This window comes from Ovis canadensis, chromosome 24 (genome assembly GCF_042477335.2).
Source record: "Ovis canadensis isolate MfBH-ARS-UI-01 breed Bighorn chromosome 24, ARS-UI_OviCan_v2, whole genome shotgun sequence".
NCBI classification, from domain to species: Eukaryota; Metazoa; Chordata; class Mammalia; order Artiodactyla; family Bovidae; genus Ovis; species Ovis canadensis.
In genome coordinates, this window is record NC_091268.1 from 40,890,190 (window position 1) to 40,911,005 (window position 20,816).

The 20,816-nt window shown below is 41.5% G+C and overlaps 1 protein-coding gene across 3 annotated transcripts in view; it reads right to left on the reverse strand.

Annotated features, from left to right (window-relative positions):
* The window catches only part of XPO6 (exportin 6), a 108,312-nt gene that overhangs the window by 36,651 nt on the left and 50,845 nt on the right, over positions 1-20,816 (reverse strand). For all 3 annotated transcript variants that reach the window (XM_069570818.1, XM_069570817.1, XM_069570819.1), the window contains 3 exons: positions 13,771-14,224; positions 10,389-10,515; positions 5,667-5,776 (listed from right to left, as the gene is read on the reverse strand). In XM_069570818.1, coding sequence (XP_069426919.1) covers positions 5,667-5,776; positions 10,389-10,515; positions 13,771-14,224 — 691 coding nt within the window. The remainder of the gene's footprint in view (positions 1-5,666; positions 5,777-10,388; positions 10,516-13,770; positions 14,225-20,816) is intronic.

Consider the following 20,816-nt stretch of genomic DNA (forward strand, 5'->3'; position numbering starts at 1 on the left):
CAAAAAATGAGACGACACTGAACACCTGTCAAGGGAAAGACAATCAGCAAACTGTCACAGATGACACAGATGCTGGAATCATCGAAGATTTTTAAAGCAAGCTATTATAAGCATCCTTCTTGAGGGTCTTCAGCTGAAGGGTGTTTTGGACTGAACTGTGTCCCCTCAAACTTCGTATGCTGAAGCCCCCAACTCTCAGTATGACTGTATTTGGAGACCAGGCCTATGAAAGGCAATAAAAGTTGAGTGAGATCATAAGGGCGGGGCGGGCCGTAATTACATGAAGAGAAAGAGACATGAGGGAGTGGAGTGTGCTCACGCTCCCTCCTCCCCGTGCAAGCACAGAAGAGGGGCCACATGAGGACATGAAGGGAAGGCAGCATCTGCAAGCCAGGAAGAGAGCCCTCACCAGAAACCAAATCCGCCAGTCCCCTCATCTATGACCTCCATTCTCTAGATGTAAGAGAAAATAAATTTCTATTGTTTAAGCCATCCCAGTCAGTGGTATTTCGTTATGGCAACCCGAGCTGGCTGATCGAGAAGGTAAACAATAATCAGAAAGAAACCTGGGAGCTTCCCTGGTAGTCCAGTGCCTAAGAACCTGCCTTTCCCAGGATACTGCAACTGCTGAGCCCACATGCCACAACTAAGGAAACCCGAATGCTCTGAAGCCTGTGCTCTGGAACAAGAGAAGCCGCACAAGAAGCTCACGCACCACAACTATAGGGCAGCCCCTGCTTGCCGCAACGAGAGAAAAGCCCTCGCGCCAATAGAGACCCAACAAAGGCAAAACTAAATAAATAAATTTTTTTTAAGGTTTTTTTTTTTTTTTTTAAATCTGCTTGCAAATGCTGAGGACACAGGCTCAATCCCTGGTCCGAGAAGATCCACATGCCGTGGAGCAACTAAGCCTATGCGCCACAACTACTGAGCCCACGAGCCATCACCACTGAACTCTGTGTGCTCCAGCGCCTTTGCTCTGCAACAAGAGAAGCCACTTCAATGAGAAGGCTGCGCACTGCAACGAAGAGCAGCGCCCAATCACCACAACTAGAGAAAGCAACAAAGACCCAGTGCAGCCCCCCAAAATTAATCAGTTAGTTAATTAATTTTAAAACAGAAACATGGAACTTCAGAATGAAGGGAAAGCAAGAGAACTGGCAGATCTCTGGGTAAATACAACTGCTTCTCTGTTGATTCTCTTAAGAACTTTAAAATATGAATGCTGGATGAAAGCAAAAACAGAACACTGTCTGACGGCATTTTCACTGCTCACAGATGGAAAATATATGGCAACCTCAATGCAAGAAGAGAGAGCAAAAAAGTAGTGAGGCTTCTATATTACACTTGACGTGGTAATACGTCAACTAGAAAAGTTAAATATATATGCATTTTAATATACAGAGCAATGACTTTAAAAACTCATAAATATAGTCAAACACTCAGTAGATACACTCAAAGGGAAAACTAAATTTGTGCAAAATTAACAGTTGTCGTTTAGCTGCTCAGTCATGTCCAACTTTTTGCAACCCCATGAACTGTAATCCATCAAGCTCCTCTGTCCATGGGATTTCCCAGGCAAAAATACTGGAGTGGGTTGCCATTTCCTTCTCTAGAAACTAACAAAGAGAGTCTCAAAACAAACAAAGCATAAACTGATAGAACTGAAAGGAGATGTTGACAAATCCACAACTTTACTTGGGAGAATTCACCCCTCTCTCAGTAACTGGCAGAACAAACCGGATAAAAAGATAACCTGTAGAACTCTCTCAATCAACCTGATCTGGCATACCGGTAACACTGCACCCAGCAACAGCAGAGCACACACTCTCAAGCACAGTGAGTGAGCCCCAAGAAGAGCAGGCCATAAAGCAAGTCCTGACAAACTGAAAAGAACTGGAACCACACAGAATATGTTTGCAGATCATAATAAACTAGAAAACAACAGCAAGAAGACACAGGGAAAATCCTCAGATATTTAGAAATTAAACACCAAAGAGGAATTCTCAAGGGGAATTACAAAATAAATTGAATGAAAAGGAAACCAATACCTATTAGAATTTGATAAAGCTAAAGCAGTGCTCAGAGGGAAACTTAGAGCATTAAATGCTTAAATATACAATGGAAATAAACCTACAGATCGGTGTGCTCAAACCACAAATGTGATTTCAGAAGCACCCCAACTTCTTCTGAGAGTTAAATGAAATGTTATGTTAAGGCAACTACATAGCAGCTGCTTAGTAAATGTGTGATCAATGAAAGAGAACAAATGAATCAATATGCAGGCAATAAATAAACAAACCTACAAGTCAGATAACTACAAGGCACCAAAGCATAATCCTGGGTAGCTTTTGCAACTCAGTGAAATATTCTGAGTGAATATTTCCTATTCACTTGCTCTCTGGGGCAGTCAACAGCATGGATTTCATGTATCAAGAGCTAGAAAGCTACTGGAGCCCTGACATAAACCAGTTAATACCTTTTACTAACTGTATCAAAATGCTGTGTGTCACAATGGCACTTCCTCTTTACTAAGCAGAAAAACCCACTCACAAGAAAAGGGCAGCAAGTTTTCTCACGCCTGCCCACATTTGTTTACAGTCCAATCTAATGTCACCCAGAATCCCTGGCAGGTCTGTGGCCAGCACCTGCCAGTACTCTCATGACAAAGGGGTTCACAGGACATGACTCAGTAACTTTAGGTTGCTTAACACACTGCAAGTTTCCTCATCCTCCTATAAAAATAAGTTTCTACCCAGGTGTCTCCCTACACACTGACAAGCACAGAGAGAAGGAAGTTAGAGAAAGAGAGACAAAGAATGAGAACTAATACTTATTTTCTGAACATCTACCATCAGCCAAGGTACTTTATACACACTGGTTCATTTAATTTGCTCAAGAACTTGTAAAGTAGGCACAACCATTCCCAAACTACAAAGAGGAAATGGAGACCGAAATTCAGGTCTTCCAACACCACTGATTCAAAATGGCAAACCTGGACAGTGAACCCCACTAGCAATTAGTTCAGTTGGGTGCATTATAGAATATTTATCTGTTAACAATGGGACTCAAGTTCTCCAAGTCCCCGCCAGCTCTGAACAAGAAATTCTTGAGCATCTTCATTGAGCAAGGAACATGTGGAGCTCCAATTTCCAAACTCCTAGGACCAAAAATAATTCTATGTACATTTGTACTTCTAAATTTGTAGCCTACAAAGCCTACCACTTTGTTGTGAGGAATGATGCAAAACCTATAAACCACAAGACAGGAACTGAATGCTGTCTCTGCAACTTAACCACACCTACGTCTCCCATTTAAGACACCAAGAAAACATCTGACTACTTCCTGCAAGACCAGTTGCTTCTGAAATTCTGGTTCAAGTCACAAAAGCCCCCTGACTTCTTTCAGATATATTTTATCAGTTGAAAAACATTTGACTGCATTGACAAGCTCTTCACTAAAAATCAATGCAGTAATTATCTGTAGCCAGTGCTCTTTATCAGCTGCTTCAATATATTGGGATCTCTAAGATAACCCAGAGCTGTGGTTGCCAAACTTTCAAAACTTTCATTTAAGGTTTTTTGAGTATGTATTTCTATAAATATGCTCTGTGAGAGGTGACAGGAAACACAGAGTTCAACTATTTTCTTTGAGCAGGCAGTAGACGCCATTGTACATCTTTCTTGGTCGTCTACTACCTTTGACCACTAGGGGGTGTCAGACTGACAAGCTGTTCCCCCAGATGATGGTTACCATTAACGGCATAAACCACAGACGAGCTTTGGACGTTTGGGTTGTTAAAGTGTGAAAGTGTTATGTGTGTATTTTTTTAAGTCATGAAAAATCAGAAAGCCTTATTCAGGATAATAATCAAAGGATCAATGAGAAAAATCCCTAGTGTTTAAAGTGGTCAGCCAGGACCGCTGACAGCTATGACGACAGATGCCTGGGCAGGCAGGCAGGCCACCATCTGCAAGTGGGCTGAGGAGTCTCTGCTGTCCAGGGGTCCTGTCATTTAACTCCACAGTCACCACCTCAGTCAAACAACAGCAACATCTTCTATGACTTACTATTACTGTGTGGTCATTACTGTGACCATCCATTGAGTGCCTAACATGTGATCAATACTATGTCAGGTATTTTATATACACGATTTCCTTGAATCCTAGCCATTCTACAAGAGAGATATTAGTATGCTCATTTTGCAAGAGGAAATGAGATTACCATATGACTTGACCAACAGTAACACTGCTACCATGAAGCAGAAAAGGAATTTAAACTGCACCACTGCTCCTTCTATTGGAGCAGTAATCAGCGCAAGTACTTCTCAGTGGAACAATACCGTATTCTCCCCACCTAAAGCACATTTGTACTGTGCTTTTAAAAGCATTTTCGTGCTGATCATGTCCTCAGCTTATTCTTCCAAAAAGTCTGAGCGATGTGAAAGACCATCTAACCACTTAAATATAGCAAAATCAGGCACAGTCCCAGAAGCAAAGGATGCGACTGCTCAACATACAAGAAAGAGAATCTGGCGGAAGCGCCTTTTCTTTGAAGAATCTCATTCAACAACACAATTACTCACAGTTGGCAAGTTCACCAAAAACAGGATCTACTGTTGTGTAAGAAGGTTTCTGATACACAAATATACTACCCAGAACCACATGTGACCTGACATCTAACAAGCTGGAAGCTATTTTGCAATCATAAAAATAGTTTGGGAAATGAAAGTGCAAATGCTTAAACTTGGAATGCAAATACCGTTTAGAATTTTAAAAACTCTTCAAACCTCAGAGATGGAAAGGGTTTTAAGAGGTTCAGTCCAACTCTCCCCAGATGGGAGTTCTCACCACCTCCATTTGGCACTCTCTAGAAGAGACGTATTTACTATCTCCACCATCCACCACTGATACTATTTACCGAGCATTTGTAATGTGCTGAACACTCTAGATATATTAGCTTCAAATAGTTAGATATATAAGGACCACAGTGTACAGGAAACATACTTTCTGCCTGCAAACAAGAAAAATGGTCTTGAGAAATGTGGGGGAAAAACATTTCCCCATTTTCTGTTTCTAAACTATAACAAGAAGTACAAAACTAATCGTCTCTGGATAGCGGGATTATAGAAAACTTATCTTCTTTATATTTTTCTATCTTTGCTAGTTTTTAAAATAAATACTTTTTTCCCTGACAAGTATTCATTATTTAGGAAATTTTCAAGCACATACAAAAGAAGTGAGGATACAATGAACTCCAAGTTCCTATCAACTGAGTTCAACATCAATTGTCAACACATGGTCAACCCACTTCCCCCACTAGCCCCAGGGAATTATTTTAAAGCAAATCTCAGATGTTATATCATTTCATCCAATAAATACTTCAACTTATATCTCTAAAGTAAGGATCATGGGGGAGAAGGGGCCACAAAAGCATTATCATACCTAAAAATTTAATACATGTTACTTTTTTAATCAGAAAAATGTTTTTTAAAAATGAGGTATCTAAGGGGAAGAGAAGAAGACAATGTTCAATGGCATTACTACCTGAACAGCTTCTGCGACTCCGTTTCACTAAAGCAGTCTGACTGCATGGCGGACTCTTTAGGCCACAAGAGAAACTGACCAAAATGTCTATTTCTAGTTATTAATGTTTCTGTGGTTTACCTGTTGAGAACTGCTTCCTTGTCTCCCAGACGGCTTTTAATTTTACTTGTCAGATAGTCCAAAAAGAGTGTCCAGATATCCAAACAAGAGAAGTAACCTTCATGAGTAGGCTATGGTGCAAAAGAAATCCAGACAATGAAATTACTTAATGGAACTACTCCTTAGAAACACACCCACCAGTGTTTACTTCCACCAGAACGCTACAACCATAAGCCTAGGTTCCCTCGACTTCTTAGTAATAACCACAATTGGTGTCTTTTATTTGGTCTTCACGATTGGGCCCTGCTGAACTAACAAGACAAGGTTACCATGGAACATATTATTAAGGAGATATTATGCAGAACAAACCAATTTACAAAATAAGCCGAGAGAACACCTATGTTGAACTCTGAGACTGCGATGTGGAGAGTTCTCACTGATCCTCCGATTCAAATCTGCTTCAGAGAAAAAGAAATTGAGATCCAGAGATACGTTCAATGTCAGGGATAGGAGCAGGTCTCTTTACTCCCCCAGCCAACGCTCTTTCCACTATGTACTATTATAAAACCAAAACTAAGTTTCAGCGGCTTCTAAGTGACAAGTTTATACATCTGAACATTAGGAAAGAAACACCTGCAGTCTTCCTACACGACAAAGTGAGCGCATTAAGTCTGACCCGCAGGCTCCGGCTCATCTGCAAAGTAGATGTGTCAAACAGGCTGACAGCAACCTCTGGCCTGAGTTTTAAAAAGGACAAAGTGAGAAGAGAGCAAGTCTTTGTAGGGTCGTAGCAACTGGACCACTGCACTTTCTCAGGAGTTCTGTAAAATCCAGGCACTCTTTTCTCCAGTATCCAGTCCTCCTCATACACATTAGGTTTCATTTGTGGCACCCCCGCCCCACAAGCCCTTATGTATCCCCTCAAATTCTTGCTACCTACAAGAATTCCTTGGTTTTACTTGTGACTGCTCCATTCAACTACATCATTGGTAGCAGGATTAGATATGGCAAGAAATACTAACACTATCTTCTTAGATCAGCTTCCTTCCATTTCTGATCCAAGAAAATCCAGAAGTTTACATGGGCAGGTATGGAATTTGCCTAAGAGGTAACTTACAACGATGGTGGCGGTGTACAGTGAGAGTTCTAAACCCAGGCTGAGTCTAAGACAGAAAAGCTATAAACTTAAAAAATGTGGCAGTGACTTCCCTAGTGGTCAGTGGTTAAGAACCCGCCTTCTAATGCAGGGGACTTGGATTTGATCCCTGCTCAGGAAACTGAGATCCCAGATACTGTGAGGCAACTAAGCCCGGGGGCTCTGGAGCCCACGCTACACAACTAGGGATGCCTATGTGCCACAGCGGAGCGCCCGCGTGCCACACCCAAGACGCAACACAGCCAAATATGTCAACTTTTATTTTTCAAAGCGGCAGACTCCACTAATAATCCACAGGGCAGCCCTGGAACTAGACTGCTAACAGCTCCATCAGGACCACCGGCAGGGCCATCTTCAGAGCACAAAATGAATTAGAAAAATAAGCAGGAAAAAAACCACAGTAAGCCATGTGGGAATAATACGGGTGGCCTGGGGACAGGCACCGTACCGGCAGCCAGGAGATGTAGCCTTGTCCTGGCTGCAGTGTGCTGTGCTTCCTGTCAGGAGCTTGCCTAGTCGCCTTTCCTTGATTTGAAAAGCAATACCTACCAGCTCCCTCACCAAAAAACATAACTGATCAGATGCATGTGGCTTTTGAGAAAAGCCAAGAGCTAATGGCTAAGTCAAAGTGCTTCAGGATTACACATGTCTTTCTCATGCCTTTGAATTGAGGATTTACTATGTGTCTTGAGGCTGGAAGAAAGTTGGGCAGATACACCCTCTTCAGGACCTGAAACACCACGGTTCACATCCACATCTACAGGCCCCACTGTGAGGCCTCCTGTGCTGCCCACAATCTGGCCTTTGATGACTGCTCTGGGCACAGAAGGCTAAGGTCATAAAGCTGGATGGGTTGACCGCACTTTTGGTGTCAACTCTGCAGAGCCCTCACAGACTCCTTTCTAAAATGTATCTATACTCAGATTTACTCATCAGATTCCAAAGCCAGTTAGTCAATAAAGACTAACTGGCAAGCGCCTTTAGAAACTAATGATACCACTACTTCTTTCTCCAGGGGATTTGTTTCCTTTTGCATTTGGTCTATCTGACCTTCACAATAGTCCTGGAAAACGGAGAGAAATTTTTCTTCTTTCCATTTTACAGACTAAAGAAACCAAGGCTCAGAAGTAAAGTCACCTGCTAAGGTGACAAGATAAGGAACAAAAAGAGAACTAGAGGACTTTCCTGGTGGTTCGATGTTTGAGAATCCACCAGCCAATGCAGGGGGCACAGGTTCCATCCCTGGTCCAGGAAGACTCCACATGCCATGGGGCAACTGAGCCCATGAGCCACAATTACTAAGCCCACATGCTCTAGAGCCCGTGCTGTGCAACGAGAAGCCCCTGCACCGCCGCTAGAGAGTAGCCCTCACTCACTACAAGCGGAGAAAGCCCTCGTGTGGCAAGGAAGACCCTGCTCAGTCAAAAATTAGGGGAAAAGAAAAAAAAAAGATGCCCCCCTGCAGTCTAAATCCCTAGAAATTTAAAAGACTTGTCCAAGGACAGAGGCCTGTTAGAAATAACCAGAGCTCAAACACCCAAAGAAGTAGTCATTAGACATGCATACTTAAAACATTTTTTAAGCTTTCTTCTATAACATGCATCTTTAAAAGATCCCATTTTACATAGAGAGCAAAGTTATATAACATTTCATTCTGTTTTCCCAAATAAACCCCTTCTTTCTGCCCCCAGCACGGGTTCCTTCTCTCTCACATCTACTGCACTTATTCTAAAGTATCAAGCAAAGCCTTCCTTTTTTCCTAATTCTCTTTCCAGTTTCTCCAGATCGATGTCAAAACTCTCCCATTTCTGATATTTCTCTCCTGCATCCTCACCCTCCTATATCGCATCACCTCTCTGTCCCATGTTAGCCCTGGTGAGCTTAGCTGGCTTCCTCCTCGCTCTGAGCTCACTGGCCCCTCTATCAGACATCTCATCAATTCTTCAACCTCCTCCTCCTCCACCCAGGCCCTTCCAAACCCCCTATTACATTCACACACCCCTCCCAGCCTCCACCCTTGCCTCTCCTCTAGCCTCATGAAGTTACATGTTTCAAACTACCAAAATGACTATTTGTAAAATCAGCTGCCCTCCCTGACCTAGCAGTTCCATTCCTAGTACACACCAACAGAAGGAGCTACGCATGTCACCAAAGGCAGGCACGAGAGCATCTGCTGCATGGTTCAGGCCACCAGAAACTGGAAGTAGCCCAAATCAGCAGGGGCGCGGCTTTTCTAATGACTTCCTATAAATCAGTGAGAACAAAATCCTGCCACACACAACACAGATGAAGTTCGTAAACATAATGTTGAATGAAAAAAGTCAAACAAATCTACATTGTATGCTTCCATTTAGAGGAGTTCTAAAACAGGCACAACTAATCTGAGCTGCTGACGTCAGAACTGGGGAGGATTTGGGAAGGACAGGAGGGGATTTCTGGGGATTCTGGTAACGTTCTATTTCTTGACTTGGGTGGTGGTTACCTGGGAAATCTTTGTTCATTTTGGGAAACCTCATGAAGCTGTACACGCATGATTTACACACTTCTTTAGGTGTGTAACCCAAAAACAAAAAGCTATGGAGGGGAGCAGGGCAGTCTGCACCTTGAGGTTTGCGGAACCTCAATTCCCCTGACCAGAGATTGAACCCAGGCCATGGCAGTGAAAGCCCAGAATCCTAACCACCAAGGAACTCCCCAAAAAGCTTATTTTAAAGAGGACACGCAACAAGGACCTACTGTGTAGCACAGAGAACTCTGCTCAACGTTACATGACAGCCTGGATAGGAGGGCAGTTTGGGGGAGAATGGATACGTGTATATGTATCACTGAGTCTCTATCGTGTCCACCTGAAACTATTACAACATTGTTAATCATCTATACCCCAAAACAAAATAAAGTTTAAAAAAATAAAGACAATTATATAAAAGGGGGAAAAAAAGACATGCAAATGAGCACAAGTGAAAGGGCATGACTGAAAGATCCACAATGGCACTGTGATGATGGCTGCCCAAGTCTGTATGTCTACCGAACACCACTGAATTGTACAATTACAATGGTGAATTTCTTAGCAAGTAAATTCTATCTCAATAAAGTTGCTAAAATACATACAGAAACAAAAATACTGGGTCACCAGAATGTAAATTCTAATGAAAAGAAAGGACTTGGCTTAAGAGGAAATACAATAGGAGCTCAAAAAACAACTGCTGAATGGGGGGAACAACTGGACCACCAAAACTGAACTCTTGAGAGCTGTACTATCTACCATCTCCTTGTGGGAAGGCTTAGCGACAGCTACAGACTACAGCTAAAGGCCCTATGGATTCAAATTCTGGCTACACTGCTTACCAACTCTTAAGACCCTCAGCAAGTTACTCTTTGTGCCTCAGTTTCTTTATCTGTAAAATGGGGATGATGATAATAATACCTACCTCATAGGGTTGTTATGAAGGATAAAGGTGTTCATCTTCATATAGTAAGCGCTATGTAAATGTTCACAAAATAAAATAGAAAAGTTCTTTCTCCCCAAAATAACAAAGTGGGCTTCTTGGGTGGGAAAGGGATGGTTATGGGTCATTCCAGTGTTTTACCTGATGAAATGTGTATTTGAACAAAAGTGTCAAAAACTCCACCACAGGGAACTGGGAGTAGGACTCGATTCTCCTTAGGTGAACGCTCACAAAGAGCCGCAGAAAGTCAGTAAACTTCTCGATGTAGCTAGAGAAGACAAGAAGACAAAAGGCAACAGTGAGAAACTCAGTTACCTCCTTAGAGGATAATTCAATTCAATCCAAATTTCTTTCAGTACAGAACTATACAGATTTATAACATATTTTCAGTTAAAAATATAAAGGCCTGCAACAATTACCTACAGCTCAGGCAACCCTTCATTCCATTACCACCTGAAACACAGCAGAAAAGCAACTTTAATCCTCAGATACCATCTACTAAGGCACCTTATAAGCTAGCATCCTCACATTTGCTAACTCAGTGACCCAATTAAAGGGAAAGGAAATGGTACTAAAAAGGTCGATGGGCGGATCGGCTGTCATTTCAATGTGGCACGTCTGGAGGGCTGGTTTTCTTTGCTAAGAGGCCAAAATATTACAACAAATGTGCTAAAAACCCCAAAATAAAACAAGGCTATACAAAAGGCGTGGCATCCAGGTAAGATCTATTCAAGCTTGCAACCCAATGTTCGTGTTTTTTCCCACCCTCTAGCTCTGGTGCTAATTAAACATAGCACATCCCAATCCATTCTAAAAAATTTCAGAAGTAAGGGAGGAGGGCTGTTCGAGCTGGACAAGACTCAGGGACAATTTAGCGATGCTTCATTTTACAGATGAGGCCCAGAGGAGACAAAGTGACTGGCCCAAGGTCACTCAGCCAGCTCATGGAAGAATGGGACCACCATCCACTCCCAATCCAGTGCTCTTTCTTTTCACATCACAGGGAGTTCCCAATTCATTTGTATTCAAAAATCATTTCACAGAGGAGTGTGGGTCACAGCTGTAAGGATAAGAGATGTCTGTTATTAAACACACAGCACATCATCACTCTCACATTTCAGAAACTGTCATTATAAGCCCCTCAATACCAAAAGGTGATTAGAAAATGAGATGGGTGTACCTCCATAAATCACATTTGAGACTGATTAAAAAAAGGTAAACCTGGTCTTAGCCAAAAATTATATGTTGGCTAAAAGCAGTTCTGACAGTCCTAACTGCAAAAAGCTGGCCTTTTTGTTTAAAGCAAAGATATACGAGATAATAAAGGGGAAGACGACTAGTCCTGAGAAGAGCAAAACTGGCCCATCAATAAACGTCCCAAATTGCTCCTGGGACCTAGCACCTGAGGGTGACCAATCGGTCTGTGTGGCTGCCACACACAGGTAAGTTTATCTGAAGCTTTTAAAAAAAATTACTTTGTTTGATAAGGATCATGGGGCCAAACACTTAAAAACAGTAAGGCACCAATCAACTGTACTTAGAGATGGGAAAGTACAAAAGAACTCCTCTCTGAAGCCTTCAATCACTAAGACTCAAGAGCAGGAACTCTTCATTCCTTGCTCTGCTTATTACATTTTGACGTGGTTATTCAAAGCTGTCAACCATTTTGCTGCTCTTTAGGAAGCCGTACTCAATTCCCTACCACCCATAAAAGAATAAGGAAAAGTCGTAGGTCATGTAACACACAATCTCAATTTTATTTTCATCTCCAACTCAATTTTTAAAAAGAACACAGGCAAGACTGTTTGGCAGCTAACACTCAGATTTTATTTCACCTCATTTTCTTTCCCTTGTCCACCTTCTGGTACAGGTGCTAATGAGCAGTAGAAAGTTAGAAAAAAAAAGCAGGAGAAGAGAGGCAAGAAACCTGGGGTTAAGTAGCTCCTAAACAACTGAGAAAGGACTTAGCTGTTTAGAATTAGGGGGAAGGGACCCAAGAGCCAGGAAGCAAGCACACAGTATTGTTCATGTCACCTTTCTGCTTCCAGGCACCTCTCAGCTTTCACAGGGCAAGAGGAAGCATAGGATTAAAATATAAAACCAAGAGCACAAAAGTTACATGTGACAAAATCAGTATACATCATCCATGACGACATTTTTATACCACCCAAATGTAAGCCATAACAGACATTAGACTACAAGTAAAAGTCAAAACAACTGATATCTATTTGATGCTTAGTGTAAGCTGCTAGGTTAACTGTTGGGTTTTTTAAACCATACGAAGATACAGCCTTACTTAACCAAAGCTACAAAGGATATAAACATATACAGTTGTGTGTTTGAAAGCTGATACCTTTGAATTCAGATAGAAAGCCATTATCAAATAATGCAAAATAAACCCACATATTACCATATCAGATTATGAGTTCCTTTGTGAATATACAAAGAAAATTTCACAGAAAGCTTGTTCACAATGAACCAAACCAAAATAATCTTACATACCAATTTTTTTCAACTTTAGAAAAACTTGTCAAACTCGCTAAATTTAAAAAAGACTAGAACTGTCTTGACTTTAGGCACCTGACTTTATATCCCACTGCTTACTCTAAGGAAAAGGAAACGGCTTAATTCTGTATAGAACAACAAAAAAAAACCAAGGAAAATTGATTGAAATACTAATGACTTTTTCTCCCAGGCAATCTAGAAATATTTACTAATTCAATACAATTTATCTGCTTGAAACTTTCTGAACGGTCAACATAATGTTCTTGATATATAAGCTTCCAATCTTCCCCTGTTTTTACACAGCAGTAGCATCACATTAATGAACACTGTAAGATTCATAAATGACATCATCTCTAAGGGAAATAAACAATGAGACTGTGCCTCAGCTCACTGCGGAGTCATCTGAGTCCTTAACAAAGACAGGCGAAGTGACTTTAGGCTGCTTTCAAGAGGAAAGTAACCAAGAAACACAGATGTCTGCCCACATGAACATCTCCCCTCTCTTCTGAGGAAACCTTGCCAGCAACAGAAAACTTACAATAGTGACAACATTCCTATACACTGCACGACGTTCATTTGGGAAAAGTCAAACAGTGAGAACCAACAAGCAACACCAAGCGAGGAAAGGCGAGTGTAACTCCTGTACCTCCACGGGCCTCCTCTCCTGTGCTTGGCTCTGCCTGAGCAGCGGTCCCCGTTCCTGCACCACCTCAGACCTGCAGGCAAAGAGTGAGGAAGAGGGCGGACGAGGGAGGAAGGGAGGACAGGAGATGGACGGGCAAAGAAGACAACCAACCTGTACAACGTACAATCGCTTTTCCTCCTCAACTTATTTCCCTTAACCACCCGAGCCCTCCTGGCTAAGCTCAAACTTACTGGCACATACCTACCTCTCCGTTCCTCACCAGGAGCCCCAGGTTCTGAAACCAAAGAGGATTATGGACACTAGGCAGCACAACGTGATCAACAGCCAAGGCCCGTTCTGGGGCACAGCCGAAGCCACACCTGTTTTCATTACCTCTCATCGAGTTCTTCTAGCCTGCTCTTCACTGTGTGGGCATTGTTATCCTTGGTGATTTTCTGCAGGAGGTAGAAAGTCTGCTGGAACATACGCAGTAAGTACTCCTCGAATTCCATAGGCACACAGTTCTTGGACATGAGTTCATTGATGCAGGACATGGCCAGGACCCCCAACCGGCCTCGCTCTTGACCCAACACACAGTTCTGGCTGCTGCCGTTAACTGATGCCATCTTTCTGGCCCGGATGTCACAGCCAAAGCGCGCAAAGTGGAAGATGGTGGTAAGGAGGGACGGGGTGATGCTGGCAGACAGAGGAATCCAACTGAAGAGATGGGCCAGGCACTCCAACGCCAGGGAACAGATATACTCACTCTCCGCATCAAGAATGGGGATTGGCTGATTCAACAGTTTGGCTGAACTAGGACTCTGCAACAGGTTACTCAGTAAGTCACCTGAAATACAAAAGACTTTAAGATACACGCCATCAAATCTCTTACAGACCAACTTAAGAAAGAATTCTCCTTAAAAAACAAAAAAAAACAAAGCATTAGTGCAAAGCAGAAGTTCTCAAAGTTTGGTCCGGGGACCCCTAACAGTCCCCAGGAACTCCCTTTGGAGGTTCACAAATTCACAATATTTTTTTTTTAATGCTATTTTCCCCTCTCATTTTTATTATCTCTCAAGTGTAAAACAGAGCTCTCCAGAGGCTATGTTCCACAAGCAAGAAAAAGCAAAAGCTATCTATCATTAAGCTACATGTTAGAGATTTACAAACTATAAAATAACTCCACTCTAAGTAAAAATTTCTGATTGCTTTGGAAAGTTATTTTTTCATTAAGATATATTATTTGTTTATATGTACTGAGTTCAGTACAGTTACTTTTAAAAGAATTAATATGTAAATCGACTATATTCCAATAAAAAAAGAATGCAGGGGACATGGGTTCAAGCCCTGGTCAGGAAACTAAAATACCCCATGCCTCGGGGCAACTAAGGCTACATAACCACAAACAAAGAACCCGAGGGCCACAGCTGCTGAGCCCGTGAACTCTAGAGCTCATGCTCCACAACCAGAGAAGCCCTCGTGCCACAACAAAAAACGCTCATGCATGGCAACCAGAGACTCTATTCCCTCTCACTGCAACCAGAGAAAGCCTGTGGCCACAATGGAGAGCCGTCATAAAATCTTATACTGTTCTGAAATGTGCACAAATATAACAGTAGTACTACTACAACAATACACTATAAAACCAAGATGAATTATATGAGGAGAAATAAAATGACACCTCCCAAAAAAGGATATTTCTAAATTTTCTCAGTTTTGATATCAACAGATAAAACTCATAAAGCTCTTTGAGGACCTCAATAATCCTTAAGAGTACCAAAGCTGAGGGTGGGTCAAACAGGCTGAGAGCATTAAAAAGGTACAAACTTCCAGCTATAAGACAAATAAGCCCTGGGGAGGGGATGTGATGTACAATATAGTTTACAATACAGCATTTGAATGCTGCTGAGAGTATAAAACAAGTTTTCACCCCAAGAAAAGTATTTGTAACTATGTGTGGTAATGGGTGTTAATAAATTTACTGTTGATAGATCAGAATGTGGTGATCATTCTGCAAAATATACATAAACTATAATGTTATGCACCAGAAACTAACACTAACAGTGTTACATGTCAGTTATATTAAATATCTCAATTTAAAAAGAGAGAGAATAAACAGGCCCGAGGACCAAAATGTGAAACTACTGGGCTAGTCAAGGTGAGGTCTGTGGACCTGCATCAACATAACCTGGGAGCTGGTCAGAGATACCAATGTTCAGGTGCCACTCACTCCCACTGAACCAGAAGCTAGGAGGGTCAGGAAGCTGCGCCTGTAGCTGCGCCTGCGCTCTCCAGGTGATTCTTATGCTTGCTCATTAGTTTTAAAGAGCCCTGAACTAAACACCAAAGGAAATCACACAAAATGAAACTGGGGGTGGGGAGATGGCTATAAAACGATTTTAGAAAAGACGGAAAAAAAAGACATTCAGTAACTGTAACAAGAAGTCTTTCTGAAATAAAGATGAGACTGTAAAACAAAAGGGCTTATTCTGCCCCAAGAAAAAAATAAGGAGTAATCAATACAAAAACTTTAGGAATAAGGAAGGAATGAAGGCAGCAAAAGCACCTACACAAAGAAGAAAACCCTGAAGTCCAACTGCACCGTAACATTCAAAGCCGAAAACCAGTGGTGCACTGTCGCAAGTTCTGGGGCAAAGAATGACTCAAGCCCAAAGGTCTCTTTGAGTATAAAGAAAGGTGACATTTTTTCAAACACGCAAAAATTCAAATAATATATTGCCCACAAATTCTTTGGGAGAATAATGAACAAGAAACCATGTACATAAAGAGATAAATAAAAATGAAGAATTACGGAATGGAGAAGCTGTGGCAAAGGGACTACTGCAAGTACTGAATTAAATATAGAATCAAGACCAAACAAACGGAAGAATAATAGAAGGCCGTGCTAGCTGACTTTCTCATCTTCCACAAGCATTAAGTCTCAAAATATATGGACTAAAATTAAAACATGTAGTCAGAAATTTGTTTTCATAATCTTTCTTTTCTTATCTTTGGAGATATCTGTTACAAACTAATATTCCTTGTGGAAAAAGTATCTCACAGTCAGCAATTACTTCCATTTAGTACTTTCTGTTAAATTCAAGTAAAACTAAAATTTAATAGTCTTTATAAAAAAATAAAAATAGGACTTCCCTGGTGATCCAGTGGTTGAGTATCCACCCGCCAATGCAAGGAACAAGGGTTCGCTCCCTGGTCCAAGAAGATCCCACATGCTGCAGAGTAACTAAGCCCGTGAGCCGCAACTAGTGAAGCTTGTGCGCCCTGGAGCCTATGCTCCGCAACAAGGAAGCCACGAGAATGAGAAGCCCGAGCACCACAACGAGATGAAGTTGGAGCTTAACAATGAAGACCCAGCAGCCAAAAAATAAAAAATAAACAGCTTTTCTTTAAAAAATAAATATACGTGTTATGATGCTATTTTGTCCTTTTATTCAGCTTACTCTACCTTTACATCTGCGTAGAAAGAAAGGTCTGAAATGATGCTATTTCTGGAAGGTGGAATACTAGATAAATTTTTACATTTTAAATATTTTTTTACCTTAGCAGCAGTTTTCATATCTTGGGGTCTTAGAAGTCTTTACACTCTTAAAAATCATTGAAGACACCAAAAACATGTTTATATTGGTTATTTCTATTGATATTTGTCATTAGAAATTAAAACTGGAAATTGTTCAAATATTTAATTCATTTAATAATAATTAAGCCTATTTACCTGTTATCATAAATAACATTTATAAATGAAAAAGATATTTTGCCCTACAAAACGTTAATGTGAAGAATAGCACTGCTTTTACATTTTTGGAACTCTCTTTACTGTGTGGCTTAAAAGAAAATGAGGCGCTTCCCTGGTGACTCAGATAAGTAAAGAGTCTGCCTGCAATAAAGGAGATAAGAGTTTGAGCCTGGGTCGGGAAGATCCCCTGGAGAAGGGAATGGCTACCCATTCCAGTATTCTTGACTGGAGAATTCCATGGACAGACAAACCTGGCAGGCTACAGTCCACTGGGTCGCGAAGAGTCAGATACAACTGAGTGACTAACAAACTTTTGAAAGAAGACAGATTTTCTCATCTGCTTCTGTAGTCCATCTGTTGTTTTACTGACATGAAGAGAACCCAGCTTTACAGATAATAAAACTGAAAGAGAGTATTTTAGTGGCCTTTTCAGATAATGGCAGCTATTCTAATAATAAAATTTGAAAAGTACCAATTTCTTAAAGGTTAACTGCAATGTAGGCTCTGAATGCACTTGTTTTTCAGTACACTCCTGAGAGTGAGAATAAAAATGACAAACCATGTCTTAGCAATTTTTATGAACACATGGTTGACCTCTCGGACCTGAAAGGGTGTGGGGGTGACCTCCGGGGGTCCCCAGACCTACTGAGACCTGCCACCTTATATTAATGTTGGATTAATATGAACAAAGTAGTTAACCTTTCTCAGCCTCAATCTCCTCAGCCATTAAAATGAGGCTTTTGTGATTTATTAATAAGGACTTTAATTTCCATTGTTAAAACCAGATTAAACAGTTGTCCCCTGGCATCTATCCTGAAAGGTGTTTGCTGGTTTCTGTTCTGAAAGAGCTACATCTGATACCAGATGAGACTCATCATGATCTCAGCTACCCAAGCTGATAATCAGAAAACCTGGCTTCAGAGAATAATGCAGAAGGATATTCAAGAAGACTCTGCAAACATTTCAGTTTGTTACTGGATTAATTATTTTGATTGCTGTGGCAGCTATCCACCTAAGTCACACAACCTATTCTCTATCAATGACTATTTCTGGTATTGCTTCTTTCATCATGGAACATGGAACATGGATCATGGAACAGCCCTTTATAAAAGATGCCAAAGTCAGAGGAAATCACCATTACCCAACTCTTAAAATTATCAGAGCATTTATCAACCAGGATCAAACTGAGGCTTTCGCAATGGAGGAACCAATCAACACCACCTCAGTATGATCTTAATTACACCCAGACATCTTTGGGACCCTGGGCCTTTTTTAAAGCCTCTTGAACCTTATGGAAAAGAAAGAAATCCTGGCTTTCAAAACAAAAAAGGCAGCCCTTTTCTTCAGTTCAGAATTTTTCCACAGTGGGATTTCCAGGGGGATTTAGAATATCTAAAACACAGATAAACTAGGCATTTCCCCCATGTTCCTCAGCTAGTCAGAGGCAGAGTTGAAACTAAAACCAGGGTCTAGCTAAAACTAAGGCTTTGGGTCTTAGTATACACAAAGCCTATGCTCCTTACCAGAAGCCAGGTCAGGAAAGATTATGTAGCCAGGAAAAATGAACAGTCAGAAAACTAATGTTCAAATATAGAAAAGTACCAAAGATCTAAAGTCATATGTAGAATAGTGTGTGTCCACCATGACCGAAACTATAGAAAAGATACCGGCACAAGGACAAAGACTGAACAGGATTATGCAAAGGTAAATAAAATACAACCTACTGATAATGATACAGGGTGATCTCTGATTCTTCTCCCCTCTCAAAACAAGTACCTTTTAATGTTTCTCGATAAAAATATTTTACTCAACTCTCAATCTTCAGGGGAATTTTAGTAAATCAAAGAAGAGTTTTTAACAAAACTGTTACTTGAATCCCAGTGTAGGAGTCCCCACAGAACAGATACCCTGCTTCATGCCGCAGTATTTCCAAAGCAAAGCTAAGAGCTTTAACAAGCTGCTGCTGCTGCTGCTGCTACTAAGTCACTTCAGTCGTGTCCGACTCTGTGCGACCCCATAGACGGCAGTCCACCAGGCTCCCCCATCCCTGGGATTCTCCAGGCAAGAACACTGGAGTGGGTTGCCATTTCCTTCTCCAATGCATGAAAGTGAAAAGTGAAAGTGAAGTCGCTTAGTCGTGTCCGACTCTTTGCGACCCCATGGACTGCAGCCTACCAGGCTGCTCCATCCATAGGATTTTCCAGGCAAGAGTACTGGAGTGGAATGACGACCCTGTATGCAAGACAGCAAAAAAGACACAGATGTGTATAACGGACTTTTGGACTCAGAGGGAGAGGGAGAGGGAGAGGGTGGGATGATTTGGGAGAATGGCATTGTAACACGTATACTATCATGTAAGAATCGAATCGCCAGTCTATGTCCGACGCAGGATACAGCATGCTTGGGGCTGGTGCACGGTGATGACCCAGAGAGGTGTTATGGGGAGGGAGGTGGGAGGGGGGTTCATGTTTGGGAACGCATGTACACCCGTGGTGGATTCATGTCAATGTATGGCAAAACCAATACAGTATTGTAAAGTAAAATAAAGTAAAAATAAAAATTTAAAAAAAATTTTTTTAATTAAAAAAAAAAAAGAGTACTGGAGTGGGGTGCCATTGCCTTCTCCTTTAACAAGCTACCTCCTTGATTATACAAAAACATGTCAGTGACCTCATCATCCCTGAAATGGGCCAGGCACCAGCAGCAACAGGCACTCAGGCCCAAAGTAGTATGTGAGCTACTCTGGGGCATTTACTAATTTGGGAGTACCTCAGACATGGTTGGAACACTCGTAAATGGGCTTTTATGAAAAGATCTCCTCAGCTTCTTCATTTTCTTCCCTACTGAAATTCCACATTTTCTATTCCGTTCTACCTTTACTAGGTGTTTCTCAGCCTCAGCACTACTCACATCTGAGGTTGACTAATTCTTTGTTGTTCTATGTACTGTAGGATATTTACCAGCATCCCTGGCCTCCACTCACCAGATCCCAGTAATGCTCTTTTTCTTTAAAAACAAAAAACAAAAAAAATTTCTCCACAATGCCAAATATCCCCTGCAGGGCAAAACCACCCCAACTGAGAACCTCTGACCTAACTGTAGCCTCAGTCCAGTAAAATGGGGAGGAACTCTTTTCAAGAAACCCTTGGGAGGAGGAAACAAGATCTTAAGAGTTGTGATAACAAGTCCCATTTTTTCTACAGGTGAGAAGATATGTAAGTGCATGAACCTGTGCAACTTGTAAAGAGTTTGGGGAAAAAAAAACAGGAAGGTGTAAAGTGCTCGCAATCAGTTCAGGCTCTCTAACACATTTACCTAAAACCTTTCCATCAACAGTCTATGTCCAAGTCTATATTTAAAACTGGGCTTCCCAGGTGGCTCCAGCGGTAAAGAACACGTCTGCCAATGCGGAAGACAAAAGAGGCCTGGCTTCAATCCCTGGGTCAGGAAGATCCCCTGGAGGAGGGCACAGCAACCCACTCCAGTATTCTTGCCCGGAGAATCCCCATAGGCAGAGGAGCCTGGCGGGCTACAGTCCACAGGGTCGCACAGAGTCGGACATGACTGAAGCAACTTAGTCACGACTGAACACACATGTTTAAAACTAAACACCATGTGGGCAAGGACAACATGGACTCCTAATTTTTACTACAGAACAATCAAAGCTAGTTCAAAACTACAGTAT